The sequence below is a fragment of the Platichthys flesus genome, chromosome 16 (genome assembly GCF_949316205.1).
Source record: "Platichthys flesus chromosome 16, fPlaFle2.1, whole genome shotgun sequence".
In the NCBI taxonomy this organism is placed as follows: domain Eukaryota; kingdom Metazoa; phylum Chordata; class Actinopteri; order Pleuronectiformes; family Pleuronectidae; genus Platichthys; species Platichthys flesus.
In genome coordinates this window covers 20711557-20727286 of record NC_084960.1, presented here as the reverse complement: position 1 = coordinate 20727286, position 15730 = coordinate 20711557, and the positions used below count along the sequence as shown (strand labels likewise).

At 41.4% G+C, this 15730-nt stretch overlaps 1 protein-coding gene across 1 annotated transcript; it reads right to left on the bottom strand.

The window, feature by feature from the left end:
* Positions 1-1909: 1909 nt before the first annotated feature.
* Positions 1910-14074, bottom strand: slc16a6b (solute carrier family 16 member 6b). The gene is made up of 6 exons (XM_062408557.1): positions 13826-14074; positions 9352-9599; positions 7848-7991; positions 6586-6714; positions 4139-5044; positions 1910-4051 (listed from the first exon to the last, which is right to left on the bottom strand). The coding sequence occupies exons 2-6, from the start codon at positions 9581-9583 to the stop codon at positions 3771-3773; spliced, it is 1692 nt and encodes a 563-aa protein (XP_062264541.1). The 5' UTR covers positions 9584-9599; positions 13826-14074; the 3' UTR covers positions 1910-3770.
* Between the last annotated feature and the right edge of the window lie 1656 nt (positions 14075-15730).

Below are 15730 nucleotides of genomic sequence, written 5' to 3'. Positions count from 1 at the left end.
GTATAGTGACAAATCACAACACAAATTATGTCAAGGCACTTTACAAAGTTATACGTGTTATATTTTAAAGAAACTCAACCGTTTCTATAGTGAGCAGAGGGAGAGGAAATAAAACTTCCTTTAAACAGAAAGAAACCTCCAACAAAACCAGGGGTTGGAGATCAGATGGACAAGTATAGACAGTGTGTATTTTCGGATGCTTTGGTAGCTCAGGAAATGGGAGTGTGTGTATCTTTGTCAGTAGACTGCACACACTCACCATCACATCACAGTGTTGTGTTATTACCAGTGCACCTGGAACAGGAAGACCTCCAGGTAAAAGGAGTCATGATGCACTGAAGGTATGTATGAGCTTTCTTTAGTAATACAGCAAATTGGATGAAATGCATTGAGGGGAGGGGTCACAAGAAGTTGAACAACAATTAGAAATAGTGTTATTTAGCCCAATTGAAAACAAATATAAAAAATTGTTACATTTAAAATAAAACTGATTGGTGATTTGCCTCATATGGCTTGACAATCTGTACAATGTGTTTCATGTCTGTCCTTAACCCTCGACTAGAGTGAGGAAAAAAGTCATCAGCCTTTCCATTCTCTTTGTCCTCACATGAGCCCTGATGTGATTATGGCACATTAGTGACAGGCTCAGCTGCAGCAGGTCAGTTCACAGCACCACCGAAAAGACTGACACGGTGACCACCTCAACCAATCAGCTTCAACCTCAGTAACACGGGTCACTCAAGTCTCTGCCACCCAGCTGTGCTCCTGCTCAATGTAGCAGGACCTTCACCTCCGTTTTACTCTATTAGAAGCTATTCCTGCCAATTTAAAGATGTGAGAAATCAAACAGTGAATTGTGCACCTGCTGAAGTATCTGTGGAGGAAGAGCTTTATTCATGTAACCATATCTGCAGCAGATCATGTCACGCAGCTCTGTAGAGCCTGTCAATGGAATCAATCTAAAGCAAACTGATGAATTATCAGGTTTCTGTCAGAATGTCACATAAACCTGATTCCGGCTTCAGCTGCGAGAGCTAACATCAACCTGAGTCAGTGGGGCCGGTTCATGCAGACCTGCCCTACTTGTAAAATGCAGTAACCTTTCCAACGCCATACCTCCAGTTTGTACCTTTTTTCTATCACGTATTGTCTCAAAGAAAAACAAATATTTGTAATGAACGCAGAGGGTTCACGGGTGTGTATGTGTACAGACACTTGTTATATAGGGTGAATTTGGGTCATCTGGGACACCTAAGCTTCAGTCTGTTTAGTAATTTAAGTTAGCATGGATATAATGTGACTGAAATCACATGACTTCATTGGGTCATTTCACAGAAAGGGGCAGGGTAAATGTCAATCAGAAGCCCACCCATGACAAGGTCAGTGACATAAGATTAATGCTGAGGGTATAAATCTGTCACAAATAAGACAATGTTGCTAATTGTTATTAAATGTTTGTGTTGTATTCAAGAAACAAAATATGCATTGAGTTGTTTAAAATGGGTTTTAGTTTTATACATTTTTTCAAAATAGTTTTATCTGTCTCACTCTACAAATATGATAGATAATGAGGGACAACATGCTCTGGGTAATCTGGGACATTTAGATTCTCTAGATTGGGGGGAAGGGCTTTGAGGGACTTCCTGAAGTAAAAAACAATGACCAACCAAGGAGATGGAGCATATGACCTGCAGTTGTCAGACAGGTGTTCATTGAACTTACCTTTCAGTTAGTTTTCTAAGACAGAGATGATCCGAAGCAGGCTGCAGCCACCAATCATGTGGAGAAGACAACGGTCTGATCGCTGATGATTCAATTCTATTAATTTTATTTGTATAGCTCAGAATGCAAAATATTTCTTGCTGTTGAATTTTAATATATTTTAAAAAATGCGATTAATCTTTAAAAGAAAGTTTTTAATAATTTTTTTAATGTCTTTATGGAAATAATAATACTTTTATATGTTAATATTACTCAATGACATCTCTATGAGTAATATACATTTTCTTACACCAATTTATCTTGAGCACATTTCCCTTACGTTGACATGTTCAGGAAAAAGGAATCAGAGTTTGGAGAACAATTTATTTAGAAAATCCATCATGAATGCAGCACAGCATTTAACTAACAGGAGCCTGCCCAGCACTTGATTATCTAAAAGCAAATAAAAAAGAAAATACAAAAAGAACATCAAATCATACTTATAAAGACTTTAAATAAAGGTGACACCTTGATTAAGGAAAGGTTTGTGAGCTCATCTTCAAGTGTTGAGGTGGTTGTGGAGGGACTCGCTCCTGTCAAAGCTCTCCATCACACCTTTCATTAAAAAACTAAAAAATGACCATGTCTACATCTACACTTTGACATGCGCATATATTGTGTTTCTCTAGAAATGGCATTGGGAAAATATCACTGTAAACCCCCAAAGTTCTTCTCACATATCATCACTTCTTTTCAGTCTGTGTGCCGTTACACCACAGCAGGTTATTCTACAATACATCATCAGGATCGTGATACCAGTGTAAATATACAGGCAGTGCTCTTACCCAAGAGCAGCACAGGATGAAGGATGTAAAGTGAATAAAATGTCCAATTTCATAGAATCACAGAAAACAGAGAGCAAACTGGAGCTCCTGAATTCATCCTCAACCACCAGTCCATACTGCTGCAGTAGCTACTGCTATTGTTGCCACTATTAGAAATGAAATATCAATATATTTACATGTACAAGACAAACAGGACTGTATGTACAGATTGCATGACCACATTGTCTTGTCCAGTGTCAGCAGTAGTGAACAGCAGATTGTCTACTGTTCATGTTGGGAGGAGTGGGTGACATTTTAAAGCTGAGAGTTGTGTGTTTCAGTGACTGTGTAACGTGGCTGGACAAACACAATGTATGTGGCAGGAATCAAGTCAAAATGCAGTACTGACACATGAGGCATCAACAGGCGTCATAGAACAGAGGCTCCTGATACATAATACCCCATTTATATCTAGCTCGCCCACATTGAACACAAGACTAAATGCTTTTGCGTTGTCAATCCAAGCACAACAATGACATCGATGGAAATATTAATCACAACTACTAAGGCTAGCAGCATCTAGGCAACTAGCAGCCAATAAACACAGGGAGTCATTCTCTCAGTCCTCAAGTTATTCGAGTCACGTGTGGAGTGAAGACAAGACCAATCACAGATGGTTAGAATCTTCTATCCATTGTTATTGTTTTTGTGGACCTGTACATGAGGGGAGGATGTGATGTGACCTGACACATCCCATAGCGAACTGGAGACACATTAATACCAGGTGTACTCATATCTTTATACAACCAAGATAAGACACATATACTATCACCAGGTGTAAATGAGTTACCTGTAATGCTCATGATGCCTCAGTTACCATGACCACAATACTTCTGTCCTGAGAAGTACTGCAACCTTAATTCAACCATAACTAATAATACAAAGAGGAGTATGAAAAGCCTTTAATAATTTTGGTTTTGCTGGAGCAGAGATGTGTGTGTGATTGTTAAAAAGGTGAGGTGTGCCACCCTGTGCTCCACATGGCTCTCTTTGGTCAGACCAAGAGACTGAGGAGAGACTGCCCCCTTCCTGTGAAGGAGTGAACTTCAAGCTTGTCAGACCGTAAGAGTGTACACCTGAGTTTCAGATCCAACAGCATTTCTGTAGTTTGTGGCCTCTCCAAGTGTATCTGTATTCGCCTTGTGACATTCTTGTCCTTAGCTATGAGGTGATGTGAGATTGGGTTCATATTACTGAGCTGTTGTCCCCATCCAGAGACTTTCTCACGAGACTGTCCTCGGAGGCCAGGTCCATTTCCAAAAATTCAACCTGGTTGTTGTCATGTGACATTCTCTCCTCCTCCTCCTCCTCCTCCCATGTGCTCTTGCTTTTGTTCTTGCTCTTTGATCGGCACATGCCGGATTTGGCCGGACCAACTAGAGCCAAGCAGATTGCACTGAGCCCCATACCCACGGCACAGGAGTAGAAGGCAGCGCCGTAGTTCTGTGTGACATCCACCAACCAACCTGGAGAACAGATGAGACAGCTGTCAGAATCTACAGTCATACATATGAGTGAAAACACACAGAAGTCAAATAAGAAGCATTTTTTACCTCCTAGCGGCGGTCCGGCCAGCCCAGCAAAGCTCTGGATGAAAACATACACTCCTATAGATGACGGCATCTTCTGGATGCCCACTACGTCCTCTTCTGCCAGCATGGGGATGTGTGTGGAGCCCACGGTGCCAAGGAAGTAGCCATAGAGGGCGCAGCAGACCACCAAGCCCCAGAACTCCCACACGATAGCGAAGGCCACAAGAACCAGGGACATGAAAACCACACACCACAACAACACCAGGGTCTTCCTGCAGCTGACTTTGTTCAACACCACCCCAATGGACAGGCGACCGAATATCTCAGCCACTGCCATCACAGAGAGCATGTAAGAGGCCATGCTGGACTCCACGCCGCGGCCCTTGCTCAGTTCAATGACGTAGAGCTGTGGGGCGAAGAAGCCGAGCGTGGCAAACAGGCCAAAGAGGGAGTACCAGATAAATGCACCATCTTTAAGCATAGAGAAGTCCAGGAGACTGGGGCTGGAGGGCTTGAGAAGAACCGCTTCTACCTCTGCCTGCTCCACCTCGTACTTCTCCTTGATCGGTGTAGGATGTGATGGCTCCTGACCCTCTTTATCCTGCACCTCCTTCTCAAACGGGGCCTTTTTTTCTGCTCCTGCTGTCCTCAGGTCTAAGTTTGAGGCGGAGAGAGAGGTGACGCCTGAGTCCTCCGAAACTCCGGAACTGATGGAGGTTCTTGTTTGTTCGTTCTCCAGCTCGTAAACGGCCTGCCGTTCCTTCAGGGAGTTTGAGTCTTTATCTGATTCATTGTCCTCCTTTACAAGTTTTGGCTCAATAATGATTGGACAAAGGAGAAGTCCCCAGCCAATCACAGAAGCCTGGAAGATGCCGAGGATAACCAAACAGTAGCGCCAGCCAATGTGTACTTTCAGTGTGGTTAAGGCTGTGGAGAGATGGAGAAGACAGTACAGGTAACTTTTATTGTTGTTCTCTTAATTATTCTCACTGAAGGTCCACTTTTCAACCCTGTCTCTATTTTGATTGATTCTGATCTTCTCCTTTACACATGGCATCTATTGCATTTCTGTCCGTCCTTGGAGAGGGAGCCCTCACATGTTGTTCTCTAAGGTTTCTACGTTCTTTTACCCTGTTAAAAGTTTATTTTTTCTGTAGTTTTTTCTTACTCTTGTTGATGGTTAAGGACAGAGGATGTCACACCTTGTTAAAGCCCTATGTGACAAATTTTGATTGTAAATATGGGCTGTATAAATAAAATTTGATTGATTGATTTGATTGATGGAGCTCTATCAAGATTTTACCTAAAAGATAGATTTAGATATTTTTAGGCAAACGTCCATTGAAATGACAAATCATAAAATCACACCTTAATTTTTATATTATTTATGATCAACATTTATATAAAAGCAATTCAATTTATTTCCATAATGTATTGACTCGTCCAGATAGTAGTTTTTAAGGTTACGGTGGCCACACAAACACACACACACACACACACACACACAAACACATTCACACATACAGGCGGTGATCAATGTAGTCCAGTGTAACTGTTTGTATTTTGGCATGTGAGCCTCCTTGTTGACAGTTGTCATACGGTTTGGGTTAAGCTACTGCTAATGCTAACACAATTTTTATACTGCTGGTGTTCCACATTAAAGACTTTGAGTGGTGAAACACAGAATGGCTTTAATTGTGATAGAGCCAGTGAGAAAAAAACTGTGTTTTTGTCTCTGAGGTTTCATGTCTGACCAATACACAGGCTTGGTGACTTGTTGGTGGATCAGGTGTGAATACATATCGGGGAGAATAAAACAGGAGCAGCCAAAGTGAGCAGCTACATCCACACGATAAACATTATATAATGTATATGATTTAGTACTGTACATTTTTTTTTTAATTTAATTGATTTTAACAAAGTAATATGATCTCTGCAGTAGAATAAATACGTTATGTCCTGCCTCTGCCTTGCTCACCACCCCCTCACCTGAATTCAGTAGAGGATTTGAGCAGAGAACTTCCTGCTGCGTTGTGCATGTATGAAAGGAAAACTGTGGATGATTCTCCACAGTTCTGGAGTCATGTCTTCAGATTGCTTAAGTGTGGATGGGAAGAACTTTTGGAAATGATGAAACAGATGACCGCATTCACTTCCTGATTGGCTCAGATTTATCTGTGTTGTACTTCAAATTCAAATCCAAATCCAGAAAGGAGGATAATTAAAACTCCTCAGCAAGAAAACAACTTTAGACGCTGCACTGATGCCACATTATCATGTGACCAAATAAGCACTGAGTAGTTGCTGTGGTAAGGGAGCAAACTCCATCCACTGAATCCGACTGTGAGATGTGGTTGAAAGCCTCAGAAAAAGCTAGGTCAAAATTGTTGTTATTTAACACATGATTCTATTCATTATGGCTAGCTTGATGAGTGATGATTAAAGGCCCTGTTTGAATGTACACTCACCTGGAGCAAATGCAAATATGGCGAGGGATTCTCCTGAGGAAGAAGCAGAGATGACGAGAGCTCGCCGTCTCGAGAAGTACTGGGCTAAGATGGTGACCGTTGGCAGGAAGGTGAGGCAGTATCCGAGGCCTGTGGACAAATAGGAGAAAAGAGAAAGGGGACATGACAGCCACCTGCCGCATGGTAGGAACACTGCATGGGTCAAAGCTCAAGGTGTCAGGTCACTCCTTTTTCAAAGGTGGCCGGCTGCTTGAGTTGAGTGAGCTTTGCCACAGCTTCTGCTTAAAGACAAAGGGCATGTAAAGACAAAAAAAGAGAGACAGGGGGAGAGTTTAGAAATGGTCAGGTTAGCTGTGGTCCTTTTTCAGAGTCAGACATGGTATTCACGGTGGGAGGGCTAGCAGTGCTTTCTGTCCAAGGAAAAAACAAGTTAATGTGCTCTGATGCAAAACTCATTCCACCAATTTGCTCATTATCCAATCAATTACTTTCATTCAGTCAATTTATTCCTTCCTCCCGAGACAGTTCCTGTTCCATCAGTCCCGATCTGAAAGTTGATTTAGAAGGGAATGACTGCTGCTCCAGTTTTTCAGCTTAGTCCTTCCTAGAAAGTTATGAGAACAGAGTCGACCTCACTGTCTGCTGTTTACAGGAGGCTGTCCACCTCATTCTCATTGGACAGTTCTGCGAGACACAGACTGGGGTCGACTTTGTTGTGGACACTGCTAGGAGTCCCTTTAGTTTATGACAGGCTGATAAACAAAGCATACACATCTGCAGGAGTAAAACAGTCAATCCGTCACTGACATGTTGCAATGACACAGGCTACATCAACTATGATGTTTTTATTTTAAAACAAAAAAGATCTAAGCTAAAATAGTTTAGCTTCGATTCGTTTTAGAAATAATCTCCATCATACTAGCATACCTGAAAACAAAAAAACAACAAAACATGTACACTGGACATGCGATGTAAACAACAGGCAGATTGTCTTCTCTGCAGTTGGTTACTTAGTTGGTGAAAATACTACAAACAGAAAAAAAGTAAGAGCAGGGATTTCTTTTCTTGAAGCGAGGATGAGATGGAACTGTCACTGACAGTATCATTTTCAGTTTTAGAGACTTGAAAACTCTGAAGTTGTTTGAATGCCAGGAGTGAACGTCGAGACCTGTTTTACAACTAAGACTTAAAAGTGTGGACACAGACAGACAGACAGACAGACAGACAGACAGACAGACAGATGGAGTGACTTTTGTAAGTACCTGAAACAATGCCAATAGTGATGTACATCTCGTTGATGGAATTGGTGAAGGCGGAGGAGATGGTTCCCAGGCTGATGAGGAAGCCTCCGATCATTACCACTGGACGATAGCCGAAGCGGTTGCTCAGCAGTGTAGACAGGGGGGCTGGGGATTTGAGGGAGGGGGAAATTTCATTTAAATAATTTCAACTGGTTCAAGTTCGAACTGCGTGACACCGGTTCAGGGTTTGTTTTCTTTGACAAACCAAGTCACTTGACATACAAACTCATGATGCACACTTGCTACCAACTGCTTTTTTCGTATTAGGTTTGCTATGTTGGTCCAGCTTCTGCTTCAATGAAATGAAATGAAGAGCTCAACGAGTCACTGTTCATCTGATTCTTCAAGATGGAATTCTTGACCACAGTAATAATGCATGAAAGATATACAGACTGAATCATCACATCCTCAGTCATCATGATGCACCATGTGTGAGGCTGGTACTGTGTCTGTTTTCGACATTGAGTTGAACTGTGTCCATGTTTGTCTGCGTGAAGTCCTGTTGATGGGTGTTACACTCTGTAACTTCAACAAAACCCACCAGCAGATCTGTGTGAACATTATAATGAATTTAACTGAAGCCAGATTATTGTGTTTATAGAAGCTGAGGGTTGAAAACTCCGGACAGGTGATCATCAGTACCTATGACTGAGCTGACTGACATTACCACTCTGGTAACACTCTGCTCACTGGACTTTCAAGGAGCTCACACATTGCAAATGACACGCAATGTTAATGGGTCATGTTGTGCTGTATGATAATTCAGGTTGCATTACGTTATTTTACTTGACTTATCTAAAATGATGAAAAATCCATTTGAACTAGGGTTGGCCGACATGCTAAAATTGTTCAATCAGCCACCGTTAGCCTTAAAACCACTGATCTGCAGGTGTCTGCGCGAGAGAGAGAGCTATGAAAAAATGTTGCTAATTTGAGAAAAGTATTTATCATTATGTAGTGATCAGTGTTGATATTGTGGCCGTGAATGTAAAAAATGTAAGTTTAAACTAGCAGGCCAGAGACATTAGCTTAGTCGGTTTGTTACTGTGTGACAGAGCAAGACAGATAGAGAAAGAGAGAGAGAGAAAAGTGAGCAAGCAGAATTAGGATGGTCTAGATTAATGAATGAATACATGTAATATAGCATTATCTATAAATAGTGTCACTTTGTAGGTTAATTTCTATTGTTAAAGGAATTCTGGAGGAGACAGACCATTATATCAGCAAAATACATATTGCCCAAACGGACCATCTCCAGCTGCTGATTAACAATACACTTGTGATGAGACCCAGCAAACAACAAAATATGTTTTGTAAATGGGCAGGAAATTTCTGGAAGAGTACACCAACAGTTTGCAAAGCTGCCTGTTCAAAGTAAATCTAACAAATCCTAGTTATTAGAAGGGAAATACTACAGCAACACAAGACAAGTAGAACACATGTCTGAAGCCTGTGAGTGACTGACCAGTAAAGGTGAAGATGAAGACGGAAATGGAGATGATCCATGACACTCGGCTGTTGCTCTCCCCAAACTCCTCCATCAGGTCCTGGAGGAAGACACCCATGCTCTTGAGGGTCCCATAGGTGCAGACCTCCACGAAGAAGAAGGCCCCCGCCACAGCCCAGCCCCAACCGCCATCAGGCACTTCTGGGTAAACCTTAGGACCCAAACAACGCTTGGAGTTGGGAGCCATCATGGCAACAGCAAGCCCCCTGATGAAACAGACAAAGAAGACAACAGTGATGAAGGAGTCTGGAAGTGATGAGTCACCATAAAGAAAGTTTCATACTCCCACATGAGAACTCTGAATCACATATTAGGCAAAGATCTTAAGATCAGACATTTGATGTCATGTCCAAATCATGTCTGTTCCACTTGGTTAAACTATTTGGGTGATTAACATCCGTCTGTCTGTAATCATTTAATTTAATAGAGGTGACTGTGACAAACAGTGTGGGTGAGCGAGCAGTGAAAAGGGCAAACACAAGTTTAATGATTCACCATGTGTGTAAATGAAGGTTTGGTGAATGTGGTTACAACACACACAGGCACTCGCACTGTCAGACTTTAAAGGCTGAGCATTGCAGGCAATGAGCTTCCTGACATTAAATGACTCATCTTCCAATTGTGTTAAATTTCTTTCTTTGTCTGTTATCATTGACCAGAGGGTTGATGATGATAACAAAAATCCATGTCTGTGTCCCACTTGGATCTAATGATGTGGTGATGCTGTGTAGCACCACAACCACAAGGGATAGTTCATCCAAAAATGAAAGTGATCTGCTCACCACTTTGTCGTAACACACACACACACTTGTGATCACGCAAACACACCTCTCCTCTGACTAACCCTAAAATGCTAAGGTTGGGTGATTTGCACCCACGCGATTGTGGTAAGGGCATTTTCATTGTGTTGCTGCGGTCTGAGTGTTGTGGGTCCTTGGTCAGCTCTGCTCACTGACGTCAAAGAAGGTTAGCTAGTTTCCCTGCTCCCATCCCTGATTTTTCAATAGGCATGTGTTTCGGGTGATTTTCACCCGACGTTAGTGATTGAGGGTAAAATATTTGTTGTATTATAAGTTGTAAATGATGCAGGGAGACTGTGCCTTCACCGGGCATATCCCAGGAACAGCTGGCCCGAAGAACAAGTTCCCAGCTCCATTAGTTATTTCTTTTGGAATTTAGAAACTTTTTATAGTGTCCTCCCATGATACCTTTTTTTTTCATATTATAAAATGTTGTATAGGAGAAAAGAAAAGAAAAGTACTTCAAAATTGCCATGTATTGTTGTACATTAATATATTTGGTAAGAAATTTTTGTTATCAGGTATATTATATTGGGTAAAATGTACCCTACGTTAGTGATGGTGTTACTAATTATACGTTAGTGCCCTAGGGTTAAGGGAGGAAAACCCTCCTTCACCTCAGGCTGCTTGAGGCTTCTCCGTTATATGCCATTTATGTAATATCCCACAGACAACAGACACAAGCTAGTGTTGCAGAAGATACTGTGCAACTCAGATTTCACACTGCTCATGTCCTCTTTTGATAAGAAGAAACAAAAAAAACAAAACAAGAAACACCCAAAAAGCCTTACCACGTCCAATAAAAGCTATAAACTGTCACATCAAAAAAACATTGATATAAGGGGGCTGCAACAGGGGATGACTACCATTCACTATTTTTGGATTGAAGAGAGACATTTCTAATGCATGACAAATGATATACTATAGAAAGAGGGGCACTCATTATTAAACTTAATGAATAAGGGATGAAGGGTAAATCGTTTAACCGGGTGTTTAATATCAGACTTGGGAGAGTAGTAAAAGTTAGAGAGGGCACAGAATATTCCAACAAATATCAGTATACAATTGAACTCCCTGGGTAGTGTGTTTAGTACAGTATTCTTTAATATGATGATTAATGATATTATGAGCAAGGTAGAGGAAAATAACTTTATGATAAAATAAATATAAAAAGATAAAACATTTGGCAATGGTGAGAGGATCAGAGAAAATAAAAGTATTACCTGTCTGAGAATTGGTAACACAGGATTAATGATATTATATACTCGCAAAATAGGCAAGCACCCAACTGGAGACTGTCACTCGTGTATTGATAGAATGTTACAAATATAAGGAACAAATAAAGCAAATTATATCAGGAGTAAAAGACAAAAAAGACAAATATCATATTAACAATTTTGTTAGGAAAGACATCAAAGAATATAAATCATCTTCTAAGTAACTCTTTAAGAGAAGAAGTACATAAGAAAATAATTGAACAAGTTGAATAAGTTTTTTCTAAGTGTTTACTGCTGATCCTGTGCCTCACACCCCAGTCCAGAAGGTGGCGGTAATGCGCCTATAACGTGGTTTATTAATCACCAATAAACCCCAGAAGAAGAAGAAAGATGAGGAGGAGGAGGAGGAGGACAGGATGTGCTATAGGCTCCCCCCTCATTCAGTTTCATCGTCACTATTATGAGGAAGTTCCCTCACCTCCGCATTTTAGCAAGTCACACCAGCCCTTTATCGACCTCAGTCCCTAGAGTGAGTGTTCTCCACAGCAGAGACACTGTTAGTACATGCAGGGCAGCCGAATGAAAATACTTCTATTTAATCATAATAATCATACCATATAATAACGGTGCAGTTTAGCAACTGAACAGAAATTTGGTTTACTTTTTTATTTTTTATTTATTTATGACAGTCTTTAGTTTGATATTTTACTTTTGTAAAAAATTCTAAACCGAGGTATATACTGTACTGTGATTTTTGTCATACTGTGTCCTTACATCTTGCTGCTGGTGTAATACGCTGAAGTTGGTGCCTCTCCGTCTGGGGCATCTGAATAAGATATGAAAGTCCCTGAACTACAGTGAACTACAGTGATAGTTGAGCCTTTATCTATAACCTGACCTTGGTACTGCTTGGAGAAAGAAGGGAGTATCTGTGGAATTAAGCTGGCACTATTCTCCTGTACAGATATAATTTGTGAGGATGGTCAAAGATTCCTCAACATAATGTATGTTGGGATTTGGTGCTATACAAATAAAAATTGTAGTGAACCTGAAAGTTACCAGGGCACTAGATCCTGGATCAAAAATATGTTGTGCCTTTCGAATCACTGCTCATGACAGATTAGGCATGACTAATTAATTATATACTGCATTTCTAACTCTTTGATTCCTCATTTGTTGATTTGTCATGCTCGTTCAATATAAGTATATCAATGGTTTTTATAAAATGGTCTAAAACACAGAATGGCAAAATTCTGGGACTTGCTAGACAAAATTAGGGAGTGTTGTGAATTGTAAGGGACAGTCACCTGAACTTAATAAAGTTCCAATGCTAAATTATAGAGGTGGGCCTTTAAGATTAATAAACTTCAAGCCTATAACTTATTTGAATATGAATTATTATTTCTTCAATGTATAGCTATTTTAAAACATATTCTCTGTATATCCTTCAATGGTATATTATGTTATAACTGCCCAGTAATACTCTCACATTTGACCACTAGAGGTCCCCACAGGCAGCGTAACAGTCAGTCAGTGAAGTTGTCTTTGTTTGTTGTAACATTTCCTTATCAGGCTCAGCAGGAAATGCAGTAATTCTTATTATAATGTGTTTTCTCTCATCTGATGCACCTCTATTTGTCCCTTGAGAGGGATCCGTCACGTGAGGCCCTCTTCAAGGTTTCTACGGGTTTTCTCCTTCTAGAAGTATTTGTTGGTAGTGTGTCCTCACTCTCACTGAGGTCTAGGGGCATTCAGTTCGGATGTCGCACCTAAACTACAACAATTGTTGAGTGACAGACACCAGCTGCCGGGATTAATGACGCTATGACTTCGCTTTATTTGAAACACCTGAAGATATGATAATCCAAATCAATTGACTTGTATAGAGGCAAGTCACAACAAAGGTTATCGTTATTATGATATCAGTGTTATTTCAAGGCACTTGACATAGTAAGGTCGAGGCCTGGAAACGAGAAAGCCAACAGTTCCCATAACGAGCAAAGTCTTCATATTATCGCGGAGAGAGAAGTCTACCTGTAACAGGATGTAACCAGCAGAACCCGACTGACTGTGGGCAGCCATCTGCCTCTACCGGCTGGGTGAGGGGAGAAAAAGGTTGAGGACAGAGGAGGGTGCATCGTCAACACTAAGACAGACAGAATGTACAGACTGAGCACTGATGGTACATGTGGACGGTCGCAGACCCGCAGTGCGGTCATGAGGAATGCGCTCCGTGTGCCGCAGTCCGGAGGTTCGATCCTTTGCTCTCATCCACGAGGAGTGTCAGACTGACTGCGGTGAATCATATTCACAAGAACACTCCTCTCGGTGAGGGACAGTGGTCAGACACAGAGCAGGAAACACCCGGAGCAGCTGATCCCTACGCTGAGGCCGAAGCTGCTCCGTGTGACTCACCGGAGGAGATGATGATAAGACAACAACGGTCCTCGGGTGGAAATGAGCCGGTTTCCCCGTGTCGTCCGCCTCTAGATGCGCCTGAACAGAGAGGCAGCGAGGATTCAAGTAGAAAACAAAATTAATATATTTGTGTTCTTAGCTTCTAAAGCTGAAGAACAGATGTTCTATGAGCGGATGTGACTGAGCTCAGTGTCAGTGGCAGTCCGCAGCATCTCTGTCGCACTGACTCCTGCTCCGGCAGCTCTCTACCGGCTCCAGCCAGAACTCTGACGAGCACGCGCAAAACCACCCGGCCTCAAGAACGCGCCCTCTCCCTCTTCCGTTCTCTCTCTCTCTCCCCCCGCTGCTCTCATCCGCTCTGGTCTCTCTCTCTCTCTCTCTCTCTCTCTCTCTCTGTCTCTCTCTGTCTCTCTCACGCACATGCTGCTTGAAAGGAAACCATGAGGTCAACACGTGTTATCGTATAAATAATAATATGAATATGATTACAGATTGAATATTATTCAATCGGTTTTCCAACAAAGTCTAAAGAGACTGAATTAACAAAAGTCTTTGTTAATTCAGTCTCTAGACTGTTTCGTGATAGTCTATAAAGTAAAAACACATTATATCAAAAAATTGTTTTGGTTGTATGCATTTGATCTCTGCGGGAATACGGGTCTCGAGCATCCCGGTGCGCGCTACAGACCACAGTGCACCGGGCACGCGGTTGGGTTGAACAGGTTTATTCCAGTCAGGAAGGAGGCAGCGTGGCGTTCCAGCCTGCAGGGTGTGTCTGTGTGTTTCACCAACGTTCTAGTCAAAGTTTTTAATCAAATTAAACAGAATTTGCTGTGTTGTTTATATTAAAGTTTAAATGATTAACTGAACTTGTGTTATTTTTTTATACATTGCATATAACACACTGCCCTAACCTTGATGACTGCTACAGAGAGCTGGTAACCTGTTCATTCCATTTGTATTAATAACGAATGTACCGCGTGTCCAAATCCCACCTAATGCAACGCTGCACTTCCTTGGGCCATTAGCAATACATGTGCCAAGATATGGGATCAATAACATGGACAGTTCTCCAGATAGACGTTTTACAGACAGACAAATAGACAGGCAGACACTTGTGGAATTATATAAAATCCTTAAAAACTCATATCTGACTCAGTCTCTGAATGTAAACTATGTGTCCAGCCACCCGTTAGACTCTGGCCTGCAGCCACACCTCTGCTCATCAAGCAAACCTGCCTCTGTTTGTTTTTTTGGTTTTGTTCCAATACACTAGGAAAAGTGTGGGAGTAAGTCAGACCTGTTTGAACCAGCTAGAACCCCGAAGACAAAGAAGAAATATAAGCAAATAGAACAGGGGTGATATGTCAGAATAGCTGTTCTCCTTAATTTTAATGGACCAAAACATAATGTAAATAGATCACATGATTCTCTGTCTGACTGATGATGTTAACCATAGTCCTGGTCAGCAGATCAGACTTACAGCTGCCTACATCACCACATTTGGGTTCAGAGACCAGGCTACCCTTTATCAAACTGAACCACATGTTATGAGACACATGCTGCTCTGCTCACCATCAGCTGTTCAAGCAAGCGTTTGAAATAAATGGAAAAACAATATAAGTTAACATCACACTAACAGAGCCATAATAAAGCTCCCGTGTTTCCCAGAAAATTGTGGAACGTGTTAACGCTGAATAAGTGAAACATGTGAGAACTTGTTTCTAACATTGTTTCAATCAGCAGTTCAATTTGCTGCTGCAGTCCTTAGAGCACTCTCTTTGATTGCCTGAGTAAAATTTGAACAACCTGACTCATGAGAGCTTTATGAGAATAACGATGCTGTCAACAGTCTATCTCCATATTCACTGTGTCAGCTTTATCATTATATAGCATGTCACA